The sequence below is a fragment of the Pezoporus flaviventris genome, unplaced genomic scaffold (assembly GCF_033815535.1).
Source record: "Pezoporus flaviventris isolate CSIRO_AGI_PZ_B2104156 unplaced genomic scaffold, CSIRO_AGI_Pfla_v1 ptg000035l, whole genome shotgun sequence".
NCBI lineage: Eukaryota > Metazoa > Chordata > Aves > Psittaciformes > Psittacidae > Pezoporus > Pezoporus flaviventris.
This window is the reverse complement of record NW_026892583.1, coordinates 5,744,381-5,759,879: the sequence shown is the minus strand read 5'-3', so window position 1 is coordinate 5,759,879 and position 15,499 is coordinate 5,744,381. Positions and strand designations below refer to the sequence as shown.

The 15,499-nt window shown below is 41.7% G+C and overlaps 1 protein-coding gene across 1 annotated transcript in view; it reads left to right on the top strand.

Annotated features, from left to right (window-relative positions):
• Positions 1–14,789, top strand: part of SPTBN5 (spectrin beta, non-erythrocytic 5) — a 94,156-nt gene extending 79,367 nt beyond the window's left edge. Inside the window, exons 53-68 of the mRNA XM_061462355.1 lie at positions 1,518–1,730; positions 2,097–2,293; positions 2,857–3,061; positions 3,777–3,971; positions 5,082–5,237; positions 5,753–5,970; positions 7,166–7,355; positions 8,336–8,512; positions 9,355–9,459; positions 10,380–11,000; positions 11,963–12,034; positions 12,364–12,450; positions 12,872–12,963; positions 13,130–13,215; positions 13,684–13,819; positions 14,462–14,789. Of these exons, the coding sequence (XP_061318339.1) occupies positions 1,518–1,730; positions 2,097–2,293; positions 2,857–3,061; positions 3,777–3,971; positions 5,082–5,237; positions 5,753–5,970; positions 7,166–7,355; positions 8,336–8,512; positions 9,355–9,459; positions 10,380–11,000; positions 11,963–12,034; positions 12,364–12,450; positions 12,872–12,963; positions 13,130–13,215; positions 13,684–13,819; positions 14,462–14,636 (2,925 nt within the window). The 3' untranslated portion in view covers positions 14,637–14,789. The remainder of the gene's footprint in view (positions 1–1,517; positions 1,731–2,096; positions 2,294–2,856; positions 3,062–3,776; positions 3,972–5,081; positions 5,238–5,752; positions 5,971–7,165; positions 7,356–8,335; positions 8,513–9,354; positions 9,460–10,379; positions 11,001–11,962; positions 12,035–12,363; positions 12,451–12,871; positions 12,964–13,129; positions 13,216–13,683; positions 13,820–14,461) is intronic.
• The last annotated feature ends 710 nt before the right edge of the window (positions 14,790–15,499 follow it).

Genomic DNA, 15,499 nt, shown 5'->3' with positions numbered 1-15,499 from the left:
GGGCCTATAGGGATGCTGGGGAGGGACTCTTCATTAGGGACTGTAGTGACAGGACAAGGGGTAACAGGTTAAAACTGAAACAGGGGAAGTTTAGATTGGATATAAGGAGGAAATTCTATCCTGTTAGGGGGGTGAGGCACTGGAATGGGTTGCCCAGGGAGACTGTGAATGCTCCATCCCTGGCAGTGTTCAAGGCCAGGTTGGACAAGGCCTTGGGTGATATGATTTAGTGTAAGGTGTCCCTGCCCACAGCAGGGGGGTTGGAACTGGATGATCTTAAGGTCCTTTCCAACCCTAACTATTCTATGATTCTATGATTCTGTAACCTAAGATGAATAAATACTGTCTCGCTAAGCTGCATTTGCACACAAATACAATATGTGTACACACAGCTGCTTGGCTTGGGACAGAGTTTCCTCTCCCTCCCTTCCCTCCCACTTTTTGGATTTCTTTTATTATTTCTTTTGTTAGAAATTAAGTACTGTGCATACACGTTCCTAAATGTTCAACTGCAAAGTTGGTCTTCATGCTGCTAGCTTATTATTAATACACAGCACAAGGCGTTTTATGATCTTTGCCACTGGATTCCGTTCTGCTGGGGTCAAATACAGTGTCACTTTTCAACAACATAGTGGCTGTCTTGAAATTAATAGGGGGGACTTAAAAGCATGATTAGAATCAGAGCTCTTTTCCAGCCAAGTCTGATACTTCAGTTGAAAAAGCAGCTCCTCTCCTCACAAAGGGCATCTCTTCTGCATTACAGAACTCTGCAGTCTAATGCTGAAACTGCCTGTTTTATAGCTATGAAAAGAAACAGAGCAACTGTAAAATGGTGGGGTTTGGTTTGGTTGTACTCAACGTGCTCAGGCAGTTAGCTGTGGAATCCACCTCTGCCCACATACAAATTGGCATCCTCCTTGCCCACCCATGCAAATATCATATGAGGGTGTGTATGGAGGTATGCATATGGTTTTAAAACCTACCAGTCTTCAAAAATCAATTTCAAGTAAAGTCTTTGAGAATTGGTTCAGGAAGTTTTCTTCTCTCCTTTTCCTCTTGATTACCTGGTAGAATGTGTACCCACAGTGTTTGCAATGGCTGTTATGCAAAGCTGCATCTTCTACAAAGGCCTAGGCAAGTGATAAATACTGATGAGTAGGTGAATTGATTGCTCTTCCCTAGACACATTGTAAATCAAGAAACACCATGTGATGGGATAGAAGTGCATGTATTTAAGTGACTCGACAGATGAGAGGTTTGTGATTAGAATCTTTCCCTCCCTTGGGAATGCACACCAAGGTCCAAACTTCACATCTATATTTCATTTCTATACTCACTACTTCACCCCAAAAAACTCCTCCACCCTGCTTCGAGCATTCACTCAGACTTTGCACCTCTGATCCATCTTTCTGTATAAAAAACGAATTTAGAATGGAATTACATGACTACATTATCTGCTATAAAAATATCCATAGCTTTTATTTTCAGTCTGTCATTTTATTCTCTGTTCTTTCCAGAATTTGGAGAATGAGATAAGCAGTCGGGATGCTTTGACCAAGGCAGTGCTTAGTACAGGGCAGAAACTGGTAAGAGGAGGCCACTCAGCCTCTCGCAAGATCATGGAGCATCTAAAAGAGCTTGAGACATCTGTAGAAACCTTGAAGGCAGAAGCTCAAGAGAGGAGACAGCGGCTCATGCAGTCTTATGAGGCCCATCTGTTCCTGAATGAGGTATAAAGATGGTTTATGAGAGACTTAGTTTGGCCTGTTTTCATTTAAAAGAACCACTACCTATGTTGTTGAATGGATGCGAGTGCTGAGTTAGGAGCAAAAGTCATACTGTCTTGATTTGTCATATCTGGTAAATGTACAGCAGAGAAATAACATTTACTTTTCCAACTACAGTGAGGGATAAACATGTAACTGTAATTCATGGGTTCTGGGTTCACATTTTGTTAAGTTTCTTCCTTACAGAGTGGCACATAAGCCCCTCTCTGTTTTCACTGATGTGTCTTTTTGGGCACCACTGCTTTCCAGTTTTCTTTGCCTTGACCTAAATCTCAGCTGTGTCCATGCTTATTCCTGTATTTTGTACAGCTACTGGAGGTGGAGGCATGGCTGGCAGAGAGGAGTTTCCTTCTGGAGACCTCTGATTATGGGAAGAATGAAGAATCCACACAAGCCTTACTTCGTAAACTTGAAGCTATCAAGCTGGACATGGATGGTTTCAGGCCCCGGATTGAGAAAGTACAGGAGGCAGGTGCCAGCCTAATTAACAAAGACAGCCCAGAGAGGTAGGCAAGTGAAAGCAGGCTTTTGCTCCAGGTCTAACAGAAACGCCTAGAGAAGGCAAATACAGAAAAGTTCAGACTTCAGTCTCTGTTTGAGGGTTTGCTCAGAAATACAACTTCGGGGACATCAGTCCTTCATTCACCACCATCTCACACACTCTGTCCCCAAAAAACTTGACGATTGTTGTAATGTTTTCATGACTGTTGGTTCTTAACAGCAGGACAATTAATGCAGATCAGCTGCGTTGTCCATTGTCTATTCCCAGGAACTGTCTAGCTCTCATTTACCATAAAGATTCAAAAACTGCTGTGCTTGGGACAGGAAACAGACGTTCTTGACAGTTCCGTTTTTCACTGCCAGGAAGTCAACACAGCAACAGTTTGTATGAGATGATATTTTAATTTCCTGAACTAGCTGGTTTTAACAGCTCCGCATAACTCACTTCATGATGTTATCTGGTTGCTTCTGTATTTTGAAGGTGTTGCAAGTTCGATCTGTCAGAAAAGACGATGTTCAAAAAGAGCAATAGAACAAAGACACACCTTGTGATTCTTGTTCTTTGCAGTCCAACCATACTTTCAAAGCTCCAGGGGATCCTAGCAGACTATAAGTCTCTCCTACAGAAAGCTGAGATCCAGAGAAAACGCCTACAAGAACAATTCCAGATCTACCAGTTTGAAAGAGAATTCCAGCTGGTGGAAGCATGGCTTTCCAGCAAACAGTCTGTAGCAGAGTCCGATGACTATGGACAGGACTTAGATGGTGTTGAGGTAAAAGAAAAGAAAAGGTATTGTATGTATTGTGTGGCAAAGCAGGAACATATGTGCTGCAGGTTTTGTGTAGCTGCTGATGGTGAAGTGTGATACAGTGACAAAAGTAAAGCAAACCAGTTATGTCTACAGGAAGAAGTTAGACTGGTTTCTGTCTGCTTATACACGGCTCTCTGAGGTAACATCCTCCAACAGAAAAAGTAGGTACATAAGAAAGTTAGATTTTTCTTGGGATAAGGTGAGGTCCGCACACGTCACTGCTGCTTCTGATTATAAACTTAACACAGCTTTAAAGATTTGCCATGACCAGGGCCATGGTCTTGTAATAATTTCAGTGGAAAACTCTGGGATGCAGCACCCACACCTCTAGCTGCTGATTTCAAGGAGAAGTTTCTGCTCAGGGCACACAATGCAAAGAATTATAATTCATAATGTCCACTCCTCAACTGTTGCAGGTTATGTGTTTCAGCTTTTGATCTGGGCAGCATGTCAGGATGTGGGTGAATTTTCTCTGTGAATGAAAATGTTAAATGATCAAGATAATAGATGCCTTCTTCTGCCTCCAGATTGTCTTGGTTTATCACGATTTGCACTTGTAGACTGCAATATGTAGCTTTTGTATTATGCAGTACAGAGAAAGTAATTCCTTCTGCCTCTCTCATAAAGGTAGGCAGAAATTCTTATATCTAAATCTTTGTCCCCATTTATCCTGCAGGTGCTGGAGAAAAAGTTTAAAGATTTTGTAAACGAGGTGAAACCTCTGGGACAGTCCAGAGTTGTCTCCTTACATGAGTTAGCATCTAAACTAGAGAAGGAGGGCCACAGCAAGATGGACATTATCCAGAAGAGAACAAAGCAAATCAATGAGATGTGGGAGAAGCTTTGCCATGCCATCCAGACAAGGACAGAGGTAGGATTGCAAGAAAAACTGGGCACTGAATTCCCAGCAGTTTCTCACGTCCTTCTTCCTTTCCGAAACCAGTCCATTGCTCATGTTGAAACACAAAGTTTATAAAAGCAATGGGTGTATTCTGTTCTGTTCTTTCTTGATCCATTTCCCTTTACAGCCACTGCTTACCCCACTGCTCCTGGCAAGGCTTATACTTGAAAGATATTTATCAGCCTAGCGTAATTCTGTTTTCCTTAATTCACTGCTAGCTCTGGTTTCTTGAAAAACTAAACCACACTAATGGTTTACCACCCCTAACAGGAGGCTGGCTCTGGCAATTATCAGACTCTTCATTGAACTACTTCAGCTTATTAAACAAGACAAAAACTCTCCAGATTTTTGCTGATTTAGTTACCTTAAGTCCAAGAAGGGGTAAGGGAGAGAGGGTGATAGAGGACACAGCCAGAAGCCCTTCTTTTTGGCAGCAGTCAGCTGTTAAATCATTTCATCCTGTCTCTTGAAACTGCAGTCATAGATGGATTTGGAAAAGCCGAGAGGACACACAGAATTCAACATTTTTGTTTGCTTTGAGGGGAACAAAAAATGTCAGCTGTCCTCAACTCTCTTTTGCACTACTGTTACATGCACGTTCTGCTAATGAAGTAGCTCAAGCTGCTAGTAGCAGTACCTGCATGGAAATTGTTAATATACAGTTTGAATGTAAAATAGTATTAGAATATTTTTTAATTCTTTCATTTCAGAAAAACCTAATTTTCACTTGGCTGTGCTTACTTTCACTGTTTGCAGTGCAGGTCTCTATTCCAAGCGAGTTTATTAGGGTGCTTTCTGTGGTTGAGAAACCTACCTTTAGGGGTCAATTCATGCTCTCCATCTTGATCCTTCATCTTACGCAGGGATAAATTTTTCCTTGGAGCTATCTATTTCTTGATGAAGAGAACTTGGGAAAATTAGGCTAGCTTGAAAACCCCACTTTTAGGTGACTTAATTGGGAAGGTATTTCACTACTGCTCCTGTTCAGTTGGTACTGCATTAGGACATATTAGGGTTGTCCTTTTTTTGTGCTGCAGACATGATATATAGTATTATCATTAAATTATTTATTTATTCCAGAATCTAAGAGCAGCCCAGCAAGTTCACCAGTATGATCATGATGTAGATGAAGTAAAGGGCTGGATGCAGGAAAAAGAGGCAGTGGTGGATATAGAAGATTATGGATATGATCTTCCAGGTGTACAAACACTTCTCAGCCAGCTTGAGGGAGTAAAGGTAAGGGGATCAGTCATGAAGCAGTGGCAGAAATGCATAAATGACAGGAATAAAAAAGGGATTGATGCTTGATTTGAAATCCTCCCAAATGCCTGTTTTGCCAACAACAAAAGATAAATTAATTGCACCCTGAAATATTCTTAGTGCTTCATAGAAGGCCTTTTCCTCCTGTTTTTCACATTGTGATATCATATTATTAATGTTTTTGCTTCTAAGGATGAGATTCTCTTCTAAAATCTATTCCTAATTATAATTACAAAGGTGTCACCTGAACTACAAGAGACTTCAGCTCCACACATACCAAATAATCACTGTGTCACATTTAAAGAAGATTCTTTGATGTTTGATGATGAATGTTACAAGGCATTAGGACAAACCTCAGAGGAAAGGTCTTGAGAGAGTCTCTAGCCTTTGTGCAGCCAGTGGTTATTAAAAACATACACCACCTCAAAAATCTGCTTTTGATAGATGTAAATAGTGACTTGGTCTTACAGTCCCTTCCAACTCTGTTCCAGAGAGATCTAGGAGCCATCATGAAAGAGCTGGAACGGATTCGGGGAGAGGCTTGGCACCTCAGCCGCACATACCCTCAAGTCAAGGAAAACATCATGGAGAGACTCACAGATGTGGATGAGTGCTGGGAAAACCTGGACAAGAAGTTTCTGGAGAGGAAAGCAAGACTGAGCCAGGCAGAACAAGTCCAGCTCTACTTCAATGACTGCAGGGAGCTGATGTATGTGTTGGCCCCTTGAGTTTGGCAGTGGGCCTTTTTTCTTGTCTTTCCCATATAGGATCTTCTAAATGACACGTTAGTTATTTGACTCCTGTCCCAGGTGCTCTACAGCTTGCTTGCAAATCTGTGTGAATAAATTACATGCCATTTTCTCAACAGTGGCTCACAGAATCTGCCACGCATCAAGAGGTGACCATGCCACTCCAGCACAGCGTGCATGGCAAACCATTTGACAGAACATTTTTAGACTATTTCCCAAACAGTCTTGGAGTATTTGGTCATTCTGGATAGATTTGTAGTCTCACAATTCCAACTGAAAGTACTGTTGATTCTGTAGGAAGATGGGAGAGTCTCTGCTAGATGGTCAAGTAATTTGTACACCTGTAGAGACACTAGTGCCCCTTTTTCTCAGAGTCAAAGCAACTACATTAAAGATAACTTTCTAGAACAGGTTTGCACTTACTTGCTCAAGTGCTGAAAGTGGTTTGTACACATGTATTTAATGCCATTGCTCATATGCACACACTTTTCTGCCCATTCCTATTCAGGGAAAATTGTGTTATTTAAAAGGGATTTTTTTTTACAGAAGGAAAAAAGGAAATCTTTAATTCAGTGTAGTTAATGAAAGAGTTAATCCATGGATTAGAAATAGAAAGACACTAGCTACCACTGACTGTTAGACACTTACTATGCTAAGGGATAGATCCTGAGCTCAGGTAAACCAAGATGCATTGGTTTATGCCAGTTGAGGCTCATGGAGTAGAAAATTTTCCTTGAAAAGTATCTCTCAGTATGTTTCTTTGCATGTGTGTTCTGTATGCCCATGAAGTACTTTCACACTTAGTGATTAGGTTAGTCTCTGTGTCCCTGTACCAGGAGTAAAAGCGCTGTGAATGTGTACAGCCTTGGCATTTGCAGTTACAGTCCTCACTGAGAATTTGAATGCGCAGTGCTTCAGTATGTATAGGTGCTGCAGCTACCCTTCTCACAAGCTGTTTATTGAAACAGCCCTGGGAATACTATATCAGGTATAAAAATGCATAGGTGATTGAGTAAACCCTTATCATTGTATTTGTATGTTCATATATTTCATGAGCAATAGAAGTCTGTACACATGTACCACAGCCATGGGATTCCTGGACAATCGACAGACTCGGATTCCTTCCCTTTTCTCCCTTTTGACTTTACCCTGTAGGGCCTGGGCCAATGAGATGCATGCACTAGTGATATCTGAGGAGCTGGCGAACGATGTCCTGGGAGCTGAACTGCTTATCAAGCGTCATGAGGAATACAAGCGTGAGATAAAGAAGCAATGGCTAAAATATGAAGAAATGCAGCGGGCAGGAGGTGACCTGATGAAGAATGGACATTTCATGTCGGCAGAGGTGTGTTGATGAGTTAAATGAATTACAAACAAGAGTGAACAAAAAAGACACTAAGCAGGAAGGAGTTGCAGCTTTATATGTCAAAACAGAAGAAATAAACAGGAACATCAAGTTATCTGCTATAAAAGGTGCAGTCTTCATGTGGCATGTAGAAAAGAAAATACCTATTTAAAGTTACTTCTCTTCTAAAAACTGATTTTGAAGCAGACCTTAAAAGAACAATCACTGGAGTGATTATGGATATGTGGGGGGTAGGGAGGTATCACTGCTCCACAGAAAAGATGTTCTACATAAGTGAGCTTCTAGCTTTTAACTGCACAAGACCTGGGATAAAAATACATCACAAAGCAATCAACTATAGGATGGACTGATGTCCCTGAGTACACCAGCAGATACGTAATTCTTCAGTAATGTTATAAGGCCAAAGGGGCTAAAATGTTAAAGTTTGTGTGATCCTGTTATCCATGTACCTTTAGACTTTCACCTCTGCAGTGATCCGAAGCTTGTCTTTATACTTGCAGATCCAGATATCACACCACCAAAAACACCTTCAGAATTTATGCAAGATTACATCACTTCTGTTGTAGAAAGCATTAGAGAAGTTTCCAGTGTAAAGCGTTCGGTTGTTGCCTTCCCATAAATGGATGTATTTGCTGAATCTTCTTGTTCTCACTGATTTTGTCATATACAAATTGCCTGGGTATAAATTTTCATCATGGGAAAACATATAGCAGAATATTGTTTATAGAGTATGTGGAATATACATACCATTATAATATACAGCTGTACAACATGCAGGCTGAATGAATTCAAGTAAGAAATATGAGGACTCAGACATCCTTTCTAAACTATGTTAACAGCACAAAGTTATCTAGAGGTCATCTTTTGGATCATGACAGCAAATTACATGCTAGCTGGCTGTGACATGAAGCCCTGATTGGATTTTTCACCTCCTGGCGTTGCAAATGTTATTTTTCTAGATTGAAGAAAAACTGTTAGAGCTGTCAGAGCTCATGAAGAAGGTGAAGGAGAGCTGGGACATGAGGAAAGAGTTATATGAGGAGAACTGGGAGATACAATTGCTCCGCAGAGAGCTAGAACAAGCTGAAGCATGGCTGGCTGCCAAGGAAAGCTTTCTTTCAGATCCTACCTATGGGGTGAGTAAAGGCAGTGCAGCACTACTGAAATGCCTGCTAGTGTATATACAGAGTGCTTGCATCATGTATCAGCTCGGGCCTGAAGTTAATCACAATCTAAACAGTAACGCACACTTGAGATTACAAAGGGCAGGAGCTCTGTCCTCTTACAGAAGTGAGCCCAGGATAGCTGCTGCATTTGACATAGTGCTGGGCTCCAGGGGGTGGTAGAAGACTGGGAAGAATTCCAGACCATTTTTTCACATAATAAGATAATTTGCAGAAGGTTCAACCTTCGCTGACATGCTGAGAGCTTGTTTTGAAAGGAAAAAGGGTTTTCCACCACCTCCTGTGGGGCGGTGGAATGTTCTGCACAGATGGTTTGACAGCTAGCTTGTAAATCCCCGTTTAAACACCACCTTCCATAGTTTTGTTTTTCCCTCATATTGACTCTCTTCTGATGGTTTGTAAGATGGGAAAACAATGTCATAAACTCAGGTATTGAAAGCTAAGCAGAGAGCCAGACAGAGGTTTAAGGTGCATGTGTTTTAGGGCACAAGCTGGAATTCAAGTACTTAATCTGTATGTAAACAGTTATAGTGGGAAGCCATGGTTCCACATAGCTTTGCAGCAAAAAAGAAGGTTGTTCTTTGAGCTCTTCTTTTTTTATGTACAGCTCACAGACTGAAAGCTTTAAGTGTAAATTAAGATTTTTCACACACTACCAAGGGCTTAGACATTCAAATACAAAAATTTCAGACTCATCATTAGCTCAATAGAACGTGTAAATCTGACAATAGTAAGCATAATCTCTTTGGTAGACTTGATTTTGGACCTATGTATCTGATAATTTTTCCATTCAGGATTCAGTGTCTGAAGTAGAGGAATTACTGAAGAAACACCACGATTTTGAGAAGATGCTTGCAGCTCAAGAGGAGAAATTTGCTCAGCTCAGCAGGAAAACTAAGGTAAGAAATAGAAGGTTAATGAGCTGCATATGAGTGGGTTCTTGAATGTTTGGAGCTCAGTCACTCCATGTAAGACTGAAATCCTGTGCTGAGAGGGAGTGAATGCATGACCAAAGTCGAGTTATTGCAGATGAAGCAGCTGAGGACAAGACTTGTACTTGGATCAAAAGAGCCCAGCCAGCTTGCAAAAGCTCTAGGGGAGAAGTGGAAACTTTCCCCTGCCAGGAGCAGCAAAAAGGGTGTGTAGTGTGCATTGCTGTGAAAACAGGGTGATTCCTTGCTGTACTGATGGAGAGATTTTGATTCATTGAGGCTTTCAGTAGTGAGATGTAGCTCCCTGACAGTGCTGGAGGATGGCAAAGGGCTGAAAATAAAGGGAGACCAAGGCAGAGATAGGCCTTTTTCGTTCTGGTATCAGAGTTATACAGTGGATTCTATTAAGTACCAAAAATATTCAGTCAGCATCCCAGATCCTGTTTCAATGGGGGTCCTTTAAATTATTTTCCGGAAATAGCCAGCAAAACATAGCTTTTGTGCTGGGCATTAGGCTGAAAATTAGCTTAGCTGAGTCTGCTTTTTGTTCAGTGACTTGCAGATTGGCTGAATGAAGGGACAAAGGTCCTCCACTCTAAAATTCCATTCAAAAAACCCCGATACTCACTATTCCTACAGCAAACTTAAAGGAGTGCCACAGAAGAGAAGCACAGCTTCTCAAGAGCTTGTAAAAGACTCAGCTTCTAGAGAACTTAGCAAAGGCAGGGCTCACTGCTTTTGAGGTTAACTGCCATCAGTATTCAAGGTTTGGGCAACAAAATAACGCTCAGCACATAGCAATTAAGGTCAGTTCTAACTCAAAGAATGCCAATGCCCATGAATGTAATGAAGGTGATTTCAAAAAATGCAATACCTGTGTTCTACAGAGGGAGAGGAATCTTCTGAAACAAGTGGACACAGAAGAGAGCGAGCAGAAGGATAAAAGCAAAGTTTTACGGGTTCCCTCTCTGAAAAGGAAAACATCTGACAAAAGGAATGCACCGCCAAAAGTGATAGAGATAAAGAGCACAGCGCCAGTGCCATCCGTGCCCTTACCCAGCCTGTCCTGGAGGGCCCCACTTGAAACTATTTTCTCCCCTGTTGAAAAGTCCTCATCAACTTTCCAGCAGCTCAGTGCTGGGGGAGTCCCAGAAATGCTGAGCAGCAACAAAACCGAAATGAAAGCTGAGAGGAGGCTCAGTGAGATTATCACTCCACCTACACCGAAGCCGGTGGGCCAACGCGCTACATCTTTGGACAGTCACAGTTCTTTAAGCTCTCCTTTATCTCCTACTCCCACAAGCCAAGGACGCAGCAGCAGTTTGTCAGAGTCCTTTGCCACAGGCCTTTTATCACCTCAGCAAAAGAGTACCGGAGGCTCCTCTCTCTCCAACCTGGAGACAAAACTAATGGCAACTCCACCCAAGCCTAGCCAAAGGTCACTAGATCAATCGCCAGACTTACTGCTGTCTAACCCTTCCAAGGGGAGGTTGGAGACTGCAAATTCGGTAAGTCCCTGGAATTCCTGGCTCTCCCCTAGCAAAACGGCTACCCTGTGCTAGTTTAAGTAAGGAAATACAAGAAGGCCACAAAAAGCACTATACAGTGAGTATTTCAGTGGATACACTCATGGACCAAGACAGTAGGAGATGTTTTATGTGCCTTTGCTGTTCATACACTTTCCAAAAAGAGAGTTGACTTCAGCGGCTAGGTATACCTTAAAAGCACCTTTTATTTGCTCAGCTTTATAGTCTAGGTCTTGAAAACTGTGCTGGTTTCTGTTTTTCTTTCCCAAACTATTGGTTATTCATGCTGCTGAATGCTCAGCAGGACACGTAACAAGACCCAGGAGATGCTGTCTCACAAAGAAACAATACTGCCGATTTACCCATACCCTTTATGTGTGGTGCTTTGTGTCCACTCAGCTTAGAAGTCAAAGAGAGGTAGGACTTAGTGGCACCCTTGCCAAAGAGCTGACCTGGTGCAAGACTAGAACCAGCAACTCCAGTTTGCTCACCCTGGCAGGAAATGCACTGATTGTTTACTCATGGACAGGTAACATTTTTCCCTTCCCTGCTTGCACTTTGAGAGTAATGTGTTCATCACACACCCAAGTGTGCGAGTACAACACTGTACACTGGTGTAACTCAGTATTATTACAGGGGTGGTATGAATAACCTTAGCAATTTAAGTTGTAAAATGTATTTAATAACACTAAAAAATACACTATGATAGAGCAAATTCAATGAGCAAATTGTTCTAAGAGGATGTGAATTCTCTTCATTTAGGTAGTGTATCAGAGATGTGACTGCAGCCTAGAGAGGATTTCTAGCTGATCTGTGAGTGTAAAGGCTAGAGGCAGTAGTGATCAGTTTCTATGTGTGGAATTTATCTAGAAAGACTTCAGAGATTGCAACATACATTTAAGGGCCATTTTAAAGTTAAACAGCAATGTTCTTGCATGTCCCAGGTTTCTGCAAATCTCCAGCACATGGAGGGATACCTAGAAAAGAGAGACCAGCTCCTTCCAGGAAGACAACAGGTAGAAACAAAAGCCATCACTCTGGGTTAATTCATCTCACCCACCTCCTCTCAATGATGTTGCAAACCACAACATGGCATAGAGCTTGCTTGCACTGGGTTATGTCATTTGTTCAGTCCTGTCTCACAGAGAAACCCTTCTTGAATCATCCATGCCAGAAACTACAGCAGGTCCTATTTTTCTAGGACACAATCATGATGAAGAGAGTTACTAAGATCATAATATGGGCAGCTCCTGGCTTCCTGTGGAAGTTGCACATGAAAGATTTCACTACTCCAATAAAATATATAGCTAATAATTGGATTTTATTACCATTTCTATTCTTGTAGCCAAGTTCAAGGTCTTGGAAATCCTTCTACGTAAAACTTGATGGATTAAAGCTTGATTTCTATAATGATGAAAAAGAAGCATCTAAGGTAATTTGGGGTTTGACTCTTTCTAGTAATCTCTGCATTTATCTATGTAAAAATGTATTTAAAAGAAAATAGAGGTACATTTGCTTTGGTTTGGGTCTGGGGTAATCAGTTCTTTCTTCAAATGTCAACTGAGTGAAAATTCTGCAATTGTTCAACTGCTACCAACTATAAGACAGAATAATAAACTCTCTGAAGTTTTCAAGCATATTCCTTGAAAGAAGTATCTTATTCAGAAATTGTCTTCACGATACAGTGCAGTAGTGCAGTGTTCCTCTGTGGTTCTTCCTGTTCTGTGATCTTAGTTATAAAGTTAGAAGCAGAAGACGGTATGTGTGTGTAGTCAGCCTGCAGGTCAGTATGAATTTGAATCCTGGCAGAAAAGTTGCAGAAGACATTTTGGTTTAATTTTATCCTCCTTCAGAACGTACCCACAGTCCTGTCCCTCAGCATTCCTGGTGCCAAATGTGAGAGGCTGGTAAATTACATCAGAAAAGAGAACACCTTCATGTTGCGGTAAGTGCAGTCATAAAAACCTACACAGCTGCCTGTATGGTTGTATCGGCCTACAGCCACCGAAGACTCTATGTTGTTAGGAGGCATAGCTGAAATGTCTTACACAAGGACAGAAAGTACATGGCAAGACTAACTAGAATTCACCTTCTCCTATCATTATGTACAGGCTGAGAGATGGGGCAGAGTATTTCTTCGCAGCATCTTCTCGGACACTGATGGAGGATTGGCTGCAATCACTACAGAATAATATAGGTACATTCTCACTTCCTTCCAGAATTAACTGTGGTTTTAGCAAGTGATGGTAAGACAAAGAGAAGAGAATGAGGTGTCCATAGTCTGGGGCATGTCCTTTTTGCCTCTGCTGGACAGCAGCACACAAGTAACTGGCTACCTTGCGATGTTAATGACCTGCTGGGGTGCCTTGCAGGGCAGCCTTTCAGTTGTACTGCTGGCAGGAAATAGCCTTGTCCAAGGGCTTGACCAATACTTGCTTAAGTATTCATCTTTTCATTAAGGAGTTGCTTTGGATCTTGATCAACAGTTTTTCTTCTGAATCTAGATCTCTTTCTGGACACCACTAGACAGTAGCTTACTGGAAAGGAAACCAGAGCACAGTGATTGCAATGATGTTCAGAGAAAACTGTTACGGATCCAGAAATGGCAAAATCTGCCTCTAACACTACTTCAGAAGTTTTTTATTTGTGTTCTTTGACTCTGCAGGACACAGTAACAAACCACATTCCACAGCAATGGTGCAGCCTTTTGCTCCAAACACAGAGACCTCCCAGACAAGACTGTGGGACTTTCAGGACAGAGACTCTGCTGAAAGACTAAACAGCAAAAGCTCACTCCTGAGGTAGGTGTTATGTACCTCTAGACTGAACAGATGTCAGTGCTGTTTGTGCTCATGTGGCGGCCACCTATAAAGGGAAATTGTCCTGAGGTCAAAAAGTTCTGCTCCTCTGTCATCAATGTCACAGAAATAGTGTGACCAAGAAAGACAGTGAAGTGCTGCAGTGAGTTTAAAGAAAGCACCTGCTCTGAAGACTGGGTTACCTCAATGCTCAACAGAGACATTCCAACAGATGACGGAATCAGAGCAGGAGCCTACAATAGGTGCTTTGGATTTTACTTTGACCAGTCCCTCCAGCAGGGTCTGAAAAAAAAAACAGTCTCTAGTAAAAGAGCCAGCCAATTGTCTAAAGCTGTACTGTTAGAATGCTTCCCTCAAAGGCTGCTTTTTGAGGATCCAACCACAGGACAGAAAACAGCCACATGAAGCCACAGCCAAGTTCAGAAAGCTGGCCTGTAGCGTAAATCAATCTCTGTTGCATTTGGGGTCTGTAAAAATCTTACACACTATGATGTGAAATCCTAGTCCCTCTGCTTGGTCGATGTTTGCTGCTGAGCTAGATGCCTAACAAGTTCTCACACGTACAGAGTAACTTCAACTCCTCTGGGTTGTACCTGATTTTCTGATGATGCATGTCGTTGATAGGAGAACACCTTCCTTCAAAATCAAACCAGAGAGAGAGTCTGCAGCCTTTCCCAGAGATTTTAAGGAAGATGGGACTGGAGTGACACGAGCCTCTATCACCACCCTAAGCGTAGAACAAAGTGGTGATAAAACAAGACTGCTTCCATCTGTACTAGAAGCAGGAAGAGAAAAATGACATTTGCCTCAGTGAATGCCAGACCCTTCACCATTATATCTTAACCCAGCCCTCTGGAAATGTGCTGATATGTTTTAAGTTAATCACTACACTTGGAACTTATTTTAATTATCTATTAAATCTAGTGAAGCCACTAAATGTAATTAAACAGGACTGCATCCAGTATCCTTTTGTGTGTACAATGACTCTGTCATTTTTCTTATCACCCAAGTGATATCTACTCTAAGTTACTCAATGGAAGAGTAGAGGGGCCTTTAAGCCAGACAACTCTAGTGAATTGACTCTGCAAGACTGAAACGGGGAGTACTGAGCAGAGCACGAGATGCAAGGTGTGAGTGAACAGCAGCCACCTGCAAGTAGCTTTGCAGATATCAACAGATAAGATTTAAGAGGGTTGGATGGTCTGGGCAGAAGCAGAAGTCTCAAAGGGAACATTCATTATATAATTCCTGAAGTGTTTCATGCTCTCCACAGTTTTTCAGTTTTACATTAACCAACAATTCCCTGTTTGCTAATTCTTTCTGGATGAGGTTACCAGGAAAAAAAAAGCCCTGTGGCGTTACTTATTTTTCATGGAATCTGAAACTAAAATGATGTATGAACAATCAGCCTTTCAGTGTAAAAGGAGAGGAAAAGCAGGATAACAAGAAGGAAGTCTGGTCTCCAGACCAGTCTATTACATTTATTTTTCTCCACGACCACATACCCAGTCATTTCACCCCCTAGTGAACTTCTACATCATTGGTATTTACATGGTTGAAGAGCAAAGAATAGCTAAATGAATTTTAGCAGTTCCTGCAACATCACAAGTCTGGGCTATGGATGAGAAACAAAGGGTCCAGGACAAAAGGTCTTTCCAGCTG